General features: G+C 48.0%; 1 protein-coding gene across 1 annotated transcript in view; it reads left to right on the top strand.

The window, feature by feature from the left end:
• The first annotated feature begins 4805 nt into the window (after positions 1-4805).
• Positions 4806-11349, top strand: part of LOC311029039 (sodium channel protein type 5 subunit alpha-like) — a 92098-nt gene continuing 85554 nt past the window's right edge. Inside the window, exons 1-5 of the mRNA XM_084033904.1 lie at positions 4806-4935; positions 5167-5310; positions 6061-6179; positions 9607-9696; positions 10264-10392. Of these exons, the coding sequence (XP_083890030.1) occupies positions 4813-4935; positions 5167-5310; positions 6061-6179; positions 9607-9696; positions 10264-10392 (605 nt within the window). The 5' untranslated portion in view covers positions 4806-4812. The remainder of the gene's footprint in view (positions 4936-5166; positions 5311-6060; positions 6180-9606; positions 9697-10263; positions 10393-11349) is intronic.

The raw sequence follows: 11349 nt of genomic DNA, 5'->3' as shown, positions 1-11349 counted from the left end.
TCCTGCGCCGGTTGGCGGCGCGGTGACAGAATGTGTTTTCTCCTCTCAGGCTGATTGAATCGAAGGCGCTGCACGTTCGCCGCCGCCGCATCCTCAGGAGACGGAGTCCTGTACGGGTTTAGCTCTCCATCACGGCGCCGTGACAAGGAGGGGGGGGGGGGGCTGATGGGATTGGTCCTGAGTGAGCTTTCCCGCCATTCATCCGTTCATACGGGAGGTTTTTAGTGACTGAACCGCAGAGTGTCGGTGTCTCAGTCGAGGAGAACAGTTACGAACCATTTATCTTCCGTACGTCAACATATTTCTGAGTGAAACAGGAGGCGGGGCTTAACGCTGGGAGGGATTCGATTTGATGGTTGGAAAGATGGGCTCACCATATATATACCATATATATATATATATATAGCTTACGGTATTTGTTAGTGTGCAGAGAATGAAAATAGTAAAGTAAACTTTGCTCAACTATACTTTAAAATACAATTTGTTTTCTTTAAAACATAAATCACAGTTTGTTTAATCAGAACAAAACATTCTTGTTGTTTTGTCATCAATGGTCTTCCGTACTTTCCACCTGAGCAGAGAGAGTTCACAGTAATATGTCTACATCTTATCACAGGCACAGTTTTTTTTTCTCACGATGTTTCGTGGAACAGATCGGAAGCTTTAGTGCCGTCACACATGATGACGTAACGAACCGACGCAGCGGAGACAGAGAGGTTGTAGCTCGCCAGAGGTTTTCCAGAAACGCTCGGAGGTAAAAAGAGGAAGCCAAGCGTGCGGTCCATTCACACACACACACACACACACACACACACACACACACACACACACACACACACACACACACACACACACACACACACACACGGCTTGAGAGCCACATACTGTATGTGATGAATAGCTGAAGTGGTTTGGAAATAAAGGAGGACAGGACTCACAAAAGGCGTATTCTGTTGTTTTAGAAATCTTGTTAGTGGCGTTCTTCTGGACCGCTGAACTCTGACGAAACCAACAAAAGTACCTCTAATATGAAATACTACCTCAAGTAGAGGACAGAAGTTCTCAATTTGACGTGGCAGAACCTCTTTTACTGAAGTACAAGTACCTCAATATTCCAGAACAGACGTCACCATCTTGGTTTCAGTCCGCCACCATCTTGGTTTCTGTCTGTCACCATCTTGGTTTCTGTCTGTCACCATCTTGGTTTCTGTCTGTCACCATCTTGGTTTCTGTCTGTCACCATCTTGGTTTCAGTCCGCCACCATCTTGGTTTCTGTCTGTCACCATCTTGGTTTCAGTCCGCCACCATCTTGGTTTCAGTCCACCACCATCTTGGTTTCTGACCGTCACCATCTTGGTTTCTGATCTTTTTCGAGCTTTCCGTGTAAAACGCGTTCTGTGGGAGTTCAACTTTTAAGATGGAAACACTGACGAGGCAGCCACATCCTAAAGCGTCCGCTGCTTTATGGTCTAACTGACAGATTTGATCGTTTTGTGATGGGGGTGTGTTCAAGGACTCATTAATGTCACGTTAACTTCAGCCATCTGAGTTGCATTCAGGGACGTCATCGGACAGCAAACGTAGTAAAACAAGGCTCGTACTAAAACTTACATCTGCACTCCAGTCGGCTGGTTCTCACCTTGACGTGTGTGTGTGTGTGTGTGTGTGTGTGTGTGTGTGTGTGTGTGTGTGTGTGTGTGTGTGTGTGTGTGTGTGTGTGTGTGTGTGTGTGTGTGTGTGTGTTTATGTCCCTTAATGAAGATGCATGTACAACACCGACAGGTTCACGTTTATGTTACAGGACAGTTGATGGTGGTGAAATATGTAGAAGATTGATATGAGCTGCAGGTTTACACACACACACACACACACACACACACACACACACACACACACACACACACACACACACAGGCGTTGATTAATCTTGTGTCACATAGTTAAATGTTATCATTAAAGAAGCTCATGAAGTCGCTGCAGGAAGCCGGGACTCTTATTTATCTCTATTTATGGCGCGCTGACATCACGAGGTCCTTCCTGGACTTTTTAAGAGCTTCTTGCCGGATTCTTCTATCTTGGGGGAACGCCACATCCTCTGATCTTTCCTTTCGGCAGGGAGACGGAGTGGAGCGGCGTTGGCAGCGAGCCGGCCCGCCATCGACAACACGATCAATTCTGGAGGGACTAAAGTTAGTCCTCTGTTATAATTAGACTCAACCCTTCTTTAAATTCAGCTGGAGCTTCATCACAGACACACTTTGGTCTGAATGGATGCTTTTTGTAACCCTTGATTTTATTCATCCTATTTTTTTCTTGCATCATTTTTAATAAGAGTGATGAAGAAGGTTGTTTTTACATTTTTTTTCGTGAATTTGAAATGCAGTTTGATGCATTTAAACAAACCCCATCCCCCGAAGTCACCATAACCGAAGTAATTTATTTTCATTATTATTATTGTAAAAATACTTTTCCCTTCGACAATATGGGTTATTGAATGTAGATTAATAGACCAAATTTATAAATGTACATTTCTGATTATAATTTTTGACCCAGGAATTCTCTCTGTAGTTAAAATCCTCATCCAGCTGTTTGTCTTTGCGTTGGCCCTTGAGCAAGGCAGCAGACTGATGGAGGAAAGAGTGAAATATATTACATGCTGTAATCCACGCGCACTCGAACGCAACACGAAATAGGTCGACTGGCTCAGCCTTTGTTGGAACCTGAAGGTCTGGTTGCAGTTTGAGGCCAAAACACAGAAAACAACAACAACAACAACAACAACGGCGAGGACGAGGAGACAAAGACACAATGAGTGAGGAAAAGAAACCTCATTAAAACAGAGAGGAGCTTCTGAAGGCTGAAGACGTATTAAAGATAATTTTGGTGTTTTGGCCTGAAGCTGAAGGAAGATGACGATTAGAGGGAGAAAAGAGGTTCTGTGTTGAACGAACTTCTACAATCAGACAAAGACACGAGAATAAAGGAAGACCTCAAACTAGAGCTTCACTGTCGGGGGGGGGGGGGGGGGGGGGGGGGGGTGATGGAGGGAATTAAGATGTAAAGAAGGAAAGAGAGGGAAAGAAGGAACGGAGGATGTAGGAAAGAGAAGAAAGTCAAGGAGGGGAAGGAAGGTTAGTAAAGAAGGAAAGGAGGAGATGGGGGAGGGAAGAAAAAGAGGTTAGGGAAACAAAGAAGCAAAAACATGACCTTTGACCCCCGCACTCTCGTTAACAACATCACCTGACTTCCTCCTTTACTGGCACACAGCAGCCATAATTCCCACGGCCCCTAAAGACCCTGAACGTGAACCTGGACACGAACAACCGTCTTCAGAGAACAGTTTCAGTTGACAGAGGTTCAAGTACACTTTGTGCAGCGGGACCTTTGAGGACTTGGGGGACCTGGTTTCAGATCCTTGAGGACTTGGGGGTCCTGGTTTCAGATCCTTGAGGACTTGGGGGTCCTGGTTTCAGATCCTTGAGGACTTGGGGGTCCTGATAAGAACAGAGGTCCTCACAAGTGTGTACGTGACCGAGTGGAAACCAGGACCGGACGCGTCACCGGGACCGGCTGTGGACGGACGGAGTGGATGACAGCGTCCGATAAGGACGGAGAACAGGGCTGGGTTTCCTTTTGATGTGGAGACACACACACACACACACACACACACACACACACACACACACACACACACACACACACACACACACACACACACACTTCAGAAATCAGATTTGGGAGCTGTGAAGAATAAATGCATGAAGGGTTGAAAAACGAGGCCTGTGTAATCATTCAATTAGGAACCAAAACAGATGGTCTGGACACACACACACACACACAGACTCACACACACTCACTCATATACACACACACACACACACACACACACACACACACACACAGACACACACACACAGACACACACACACACACACACACACACACACACACACAGACACACACACACACACACTCACTCATATACACACACTCACACGCACTCATATACACACACACACACACACACACACACACACACACACACACACACAGACACACACACACAGACACACACACACACACACTCACTCATATACACACACTCACACGCACTCATATACACACACACACACACACACACACACACACTCATATACACACACTCACACGCACTCATATACACACACACACACACACACACACACACACACACACACACACACACTCATATACACACACTCACACTCACTCATATACACACACACACACACACAGACACACACACAGACACACACACACCTGTTACACCTGTCTCACACCTTGTCAGTCTTGCTCTCGCTGAACTCTGTGTAATCCTAGAGTCAATCTCTCTCTCTCTCTCTCAGTGTAACTGTATACTCGATCGCCCCGTCGTTCCGGGCGATAATGAGACACTTTAGTCCTGGACATCCCATAATCACCTGACTGTATACGTGGATACATCAGGCAACATAGGTGTTAAAGTCAGCCTGTACATCCATCCATCCCCCCCCCCCCCATCACTCTATCGCCATAGCAACTCGTTGTCGTGATGTTTCAGAAACGCTTCATTTATCGCTTTAAGTGTAACGATGTAACTTCCTTTACCTTCTTCCTGACGATCGGGTAACGTATTATCATAGCAGTGTTTAGTGTTGTTTTTATTCATGTTTATCTGTCATATCGGCTTGTTTGTGACCCCTTTCCTGTCTGTCTGCCTGTCTGTCTGTCTGCCTGCCTGTCTGTGTGCAGCTGGTATACTGGCCAGTCAGCAGCAGGATCAGGATGAGAAGATGGCTGGCTGTGTGTTTCCAATGGGACCAGAGAGCTTTCAGCGCTTCACGCCGGACTCCCTGGCAGCCATCGAGCAGCGCATCGCCACGGAGCATGCCCGACGCACCAAACAGTACCAGGAGGTACACACACACACACACACACACACACACCTGATAAACACAGCGTGTCATTGATATCACCGTCATTATTAGAAGGAGATGAAATTGAAATATTTGGAAGCTGAAAAAAATGAGGAGATAAAGCAGATGTGTTTCAGAGGTGGTGATGGTGTATGTGTGTGTGTGTGTGTGTGTGTGTGTGTGTGTGTGTGTGTGTGTGTGTGTGTGTGTGTGTGTGTGTGTGTGTGTCAGGACCTGGGCCACGTGGCGCTCCCCCGGCCCCGGGCCGACCTGGAGGCAGGAAAACAGCTGCCACGAATCTTCGCCGACATCCCGTCTCATCTGGTGGGCGTTCCCCTGGAGGACATCGACCAGTACTACTTCAAAGACAAGAGGGTAGGTGTGTGTGTGTGTGTGTGTGTGTGTGTGTGTGTGTGTGTGTGTGTGTGTGAGTGTGTTGGAAACACCCCGTCTCTCCGGTTGGAGAATCCCTGGAAGATGAATGGACTGTTTGGAGGGTTGGTGTCCGTCGTCCTCCTTTCAAACTCTCGGGGGAGAGTTCTGTAAAAGCAGCGTCTGCAGCTGCTTCATCCTCACAAACACACTCCTGCTTCCACTAATTAATGACATCAGTCATGCGCAGGCATTCGGAGCCTCATAGAGATCCTGAAACCTGGAAGTGTGTGTTTTTGCTGACACGAAAGTCTGTTTAACACAGCTGGAGAGATTCTAACGTGTCATTATGACATAAAATACGTGAGGTGAAGTCATGTGACCGTCTGGTTCCTGTGGAGCCCCACCACGGTTGTATTTACGCTTTAACAATATAAAAGTGGTCTTCATTTTAATTCTGCTCCAATATTTATTCCTGGTTTGCAGAGGCATCAAAATTACGGATGTGTACTCAAGTAGAAGTACTTGTGTTCAAAAGTAAAAGTACTGATTCAACTTCTTTAAATTGGCTTTTTATATATATATATATATATATATATATATATATATATATATATGAATATATGAATATATATATGAATAGCCTTTTCTCCCGTCATTAAATTCAGCATCTCCCCGTCGGTGTAAATGTGGTCAGTTCGCCGAGTACCCAGAATCCTCTCTGATCCAGTGTGTTTCCTGTCTCCGTTGCAGACCTTCATAGTCCTGAACAAAGGGAAGGCCATCTTCCGATTCAGCGCCACGTCGGCTCTCTACATCTTCAGCCCGTTCAACCCGGTCCGCCGAGTCGCCATCAAGATCCTGGTCCACTCATATCCTCCCCACGCCGCCGCCGCCGGGCGCACTCATGCTGACAGTGTTGTGATCTGCTGGGAAAACGGCCGCAGGGAGGTCAGAGGTCAGATACAGAGCAGGCTTCGGTTGGGCGGGGAGTGTGTGTGTTGAAGGACGCTGTGTGTGAGCCGCCGGGCCGGCCAGAAGGCATTGTGGGTGATAATATAAACAAATGGATGCAGACGGGCTGGTTGGTCGCTGGGGCGTCTGAGGCCTCGCAACGCTTCACTGCTTCATGACGTCAGCAGGCCGATGGCAGCGAGGTCATTCTGAATACTCTACCCACGTAGAACTGGAGATACTTGTACTCCACAACATCTAGGAGGGAACATCATTCTCTTTTTCTTCTCTGACAGATTCGGTTACTACTTTGTTTATGTGATGTAGTGTGGTACTTTAGTACTAATCTGCCCTGAAGTACACAAAGCAGAGAACCAAGTCACTCTCAAGTCTGAAATCATTACTGACAAGTTCCAGTTCAAGCCCCGAGTCAAGACACGTTAACGTGGTAAACATACTTTTCAATGTGAGTACTCGTTGTACAGCAGTGTAGTTGTATGAGAGTATTTGTGGCCTTGTGTCTTTGTACACTCTCGCCTCAGTAACGGTGTGTTTACGTGTCGGCCGTAGCCTAACAGTTGTACTGATGCTAACAGCTAACAGGTTAGCATGCACAACGCTGAGTGATGGGCTTTATGCTAACTCATAGCTTACACTATATGGAGTGATGCTAGCATGCTCTTTATTCATTCTGTGTAGTTTAATGGAGTTATTAAGGTTGTAATGAAATTGATATTTTAAAAAAAGAAGACAAAGGTGAAAAAAAGACCCGCCAAAAAGTTTGTAAAACTCTCTGAAGAGACTCCAGTCGCTCCGTCCCACGCCGGCGTCCTCGGCTCCAGACGCCAAACCGACATGACAGATATTACCCAACACCCAAAACTCAACACCCGCCCCCCCGCAGTCCACCCCCCCCACCTCACACCGTCTATTTTTACCGTGGGAGGCGGCTGCTGGTGTTGAGCGATGTCGAGCCGGCGGACACGCTGCTGTTGTCAGGGGGATAAGTGGGTGAAGAGGTCGGCGGCGGAGGTGCGGCGCTGCTGATGTGCTACGTACGTGTGTGTGTGTGTGTGTGTGTGTGAGTAGTGGTGGTGAAGTGGAGTTTTCTGTGACATGGAGTGTGTTCTGGATTGATGCCCAACCATACTGGCGCCATAATGACAAGCTGTGTGTGAGGCAGACACACACACACTAACACTTCTAGATACTGTGTGTTTTTCTCTCTCAGGTGATCACCACCACCTGTTGTTGTTGTTTTTCCACAGAAAACCCTGTTTGACTACATTTCCCATGAGGCCGTTGTTCTGGAGGACACACGTTTGACTCGGTGTCCTGCGAGACGTTGCTCGGGGAATAGTTAATCCATCAGACTGTGCTGCAGCCACCAGCTGTGTCTCCCGTTGCGTTGCCTTCCTCCCGGTTGAATTCACCGGCTTCGTGTTGCCGAGTTGTCGCGTCGCGTTCAAGAGAAAATCTAAAAGTCTGTAAAATTGTGTTCCCGTCACCGCGCTCTTTGCTCCGTTGTGTCTGCAAGTCAAAGTAACTCCAGAGAAGTTGCTGAAGGCCAGAACCACTACGACGGTTGCTATGGTAACAGAGGATTTCCAGGCTGTGTGCATGGTAGACCCAGAACACACTGGGGGGATTATAGATCTGGTCTGGACTGGGACCACCCCGGTGCCCCCCCCCCCCCCCCCCCCCAGGAGGACCTGGATGAGAGGAAGATGATACATGGATGGATGGAGGAGTGGACCACTGATGATCTTCTCAAGATGCAGTTTCTTCCTGCTGTTCCTTTCAAGATAAAGAAGATGGAAAAATGTCCAGGTCTCATGTACTGAGGAAAAGAGGAAGGGGGAAGAGGAAAAAGAAGAGAAGGACAAAGAGGAAGGAGAAGAAGAGGAGGAAGATGGAGAAGGAAGAGAATGGTGAAGAGGAAGAAGAGGAGGAAGAAAAAGGAAGGAGGAGGACAAAGAAGAGGAAGGAGAGGAGGAAGAAGAAGAATGATGGAGAGACAGAAACGTGGAGAGAGGGAGGAAGAAGTAAGTAGAATCAGAAGGAGGAGGAAAGAAGGAAGGAAGGAAGGAAGGAAGGAGAGAGAGGTAGAAGAATGATGGAGAGACAGAAACATGGAGAGGGGGAGGAGGGGGAGGAGGAGGAGGCTGGTCCCGTGGTGGAAGAGGGAGGTGTAATGACATTACGGTACGGTGGCCTGGGAGGTCCATGGCAGCAGGCCTATCATTACGCTGTAATTAGCTCCCGGCTCTGCGGCGGCGGCGCGGGGGGACATTTGCGTTTGTTTGTCAATCGCTTAACCGCGTTATCTCGCCGCCTCGCCATCGCGCTCCGGCAACATCATTACATCCGGCACTCAATCAACAATTACCCAGCAGCCCCTGCAACGTTCCTCTGGAGTTCGGGCGGTGGTTGCTCAGGGAGCATGTTCCCTTTCTGCCAAATTACAATAATTATGATTCATTTATAGCCGTGATTGACGGCCGAGCGGCGTGCCCTCCCACCTGGCGGCGTGTTGAACATGGCGGGTGAAGGTGATGTTTGACGCGTGTCGCTGCCGTCTGACAGTTTGGGAAAGTTGCCGCTCCCCGTTATGTGCTGATTAGACACGAGTGGGCCCGTACTCCCCCGTTCTCCCGCCGCCGCTAATGGCATATTCATTTGCTGGATATTGAATGTGGCAGGCGTTGGAGGGGAGCGGCGGCTCACTCCGTCTTTATTTAGCCCTAATGGAAAAAAACACATGTGGAGTCATGTGGTCGCATTTATCTGACAGAGAGGGAAGGAGTCCTGAACAAGGTCCAGGTCCTGGCTTCACGTCGGACTCCGTGCTCTTATTGAACTGTTTCAGATGGAGGTCTGGACTCTTGTGACAGGGTTTTCTAGGTGTTTATTCCAAAAACAGGATTAAGGACTGAACGTCTGAATTTACTGTTTGTGTCTTTGAAGCTGAAATATTGATTCCAGACTTGATTTGGGGCTTGATTTGGGACTTGATTTGGGACTTGATTTGAAGCTTGATTTGGGGCTTGATTTGGGGCTTGATTTGGGACTTGATTTGGGGCTTGATTTGGGACTTGATTTGGGACTTGATTTGGGACTTGATTTGGGACTTGTCAGTCTTGATGACTCTAAAAACAATGACTTAGCTCCACCTCAGTTAATCGTTATAAATGATAATTGGAACAGAAATATTAACAGTATTGATGGATGGAATACGATAGAATGATTCATTAAGTTGTGGAACTCGCCCCGTGTGACTCGTGGAGGTTATTTCCTGTTCCTGTGTGTCATGTGACCAACGTCCTCTTTCCTTAACCTGCTCACCTTGTTCAGTCTGTTCATCATGTGCACCATCCTGACCAACTGCTGCTTCATGGCCATGTCGGAGCCGGCGTACTGGGCCAAGTACCTGGAGTAAGTACATCCGTCTGTCTGCCTGTCTGCCTGTCTGTCTGTGGTAACACCTGTGTTCTGGTGGCGTGACGCCATCCGGGGTCTGATCCTGCACCGTCCAATCAGATCTCAGTTTTTGGTCAAACGCACCGAATGAGATTCTGATGACGAGAGACTTTCTGACTAAACACTTCGTGTTGCAGCAGCCGAGACCTGGACCAACCTGGATGTCCTGTCTGTCTGTCCCATCTGTCTGTCTCTTTCTGCCTCCCATCTCTCTCTGTCTCTCTCTTCTGCCACCTGTCTGTCTGTCTCCCGTCTGTCTGTCTCTGTGCGGTTGAGTTGACACCCTGTCGGGTCAAACTTGCTTCTGGGGACAAACTAAATAAGTGAAGGATGTTCAGAGTCGAGGCTGCTGGTTTTATGAATATTCATCCTTCCTCTCTCCTCTCCTTTTATTCATCTTGACTCCTCTCTGCTGCTCCCTCCCTTCACTGTCTTCTGTCTCCTCATTGTTTCTGTCTCCACTACTTCCAACCATCTCACCTTAATTCTCCTCGGTCCTCCCTCCCTCCCTTCCTCCGTCAGGTACACCTTCACAGGTATCTACACCTTCGAGTCCCTGATAAAGATCCTGGCGAGGGGTTTCTGTGTGGGGCCCTTCACCTTCCTGAGGGACCCGTGGAACTGGCTCGACTTCAGCGTCATCGTCATGGCGTGAGTCAAAAACACACAACATTCATTCCGTTCCATGAAATCCACATCTGATTTTGTCAGTTTAAAGATAATAAAGTCTCATATTGTGGTTTAACTGAATGTTACTCACGCTAAAAACAGGTCTCGCTCCTTCTTACTCTTCCTGCTAATAAAAAGAGTCGCTCGATAAAACACATCCAGAGGGGTATCGCCTTTGTCTCCAGAGGGGTATCGCCTTTGTCTCCAGAGGGGTATCGCCTTTGTCTCCAGAGGGGTATCGCCTTTGTCTCCAGAGGGGTATCGCCTTTGTCTCCAGAGGGGTATCGCCTTTGTCTCTAGAGGGGTATCGCCTTTGTCTCCAGAGGGGTATCGCCTTTGTCTCCAGAGGGGTATCGCCTTTGTCTCCAGAGGGGTATCGCCTTTGTCTCCAGAGGGGTATCGCCTTTGTCTCCAGAGGGGTATCGCCTTTGTCTCCAGAGGGGTATCGCCTTTGTCTCCAGAGGGGTATCGCCTTTGTCTCTAGAGGGGTATCGCCTTTGTCTCCAGAGGGGTATCGCCTTTGTCTCCAGAGGGGTATCGACTTTGTCTCCAGAGGGGTATCGCCTTTGTTGCAGACCTTCAGAGGGGTCACACCTTTGTATCCGGTCTCCCGAGGGGTCACACCTTGGGACCCAGTCTCCAGAGGTTTCCCGTCGTCGTTGCCATCCAGATAGATGTAGATCACTGAGCGTTTCATACAAGAGCAAATGATCCGCTGAGAAAACCTACAACAAACTGAGACTTTCTTGATGGAAAACATTATCTTTTAAATTGACAAACCTTCTATGTGGAATTAATTCGGGATCAAAGAAATAAAATCTCTCTCTGTTGACTACCGTACATATATTTTTCTGACAAAAGGTCCCATGGGAGACACAGGAAGGGGCGGGACTTAGCCTCTTTATACTCCAGCTACTTCCCATCTTAATCTATTTCTTC

Source organism: Eutrigla gurnardus (assembly GCF_963514095.1).
Source record: "Eutrigla gurnardus genome assembly, chromosome: 18".
NCBI lineage: Eukaryota > Metazoa > Chordata > Actinopteri > Perciformes > Triglidae > Eutrigla > Eutrigla gurnardus.
The sequence above is the reverse complement of the archived record's forward strand: the minus strand, read 5'-3'. Positions and strand labels throughout refer to the sequence as shown.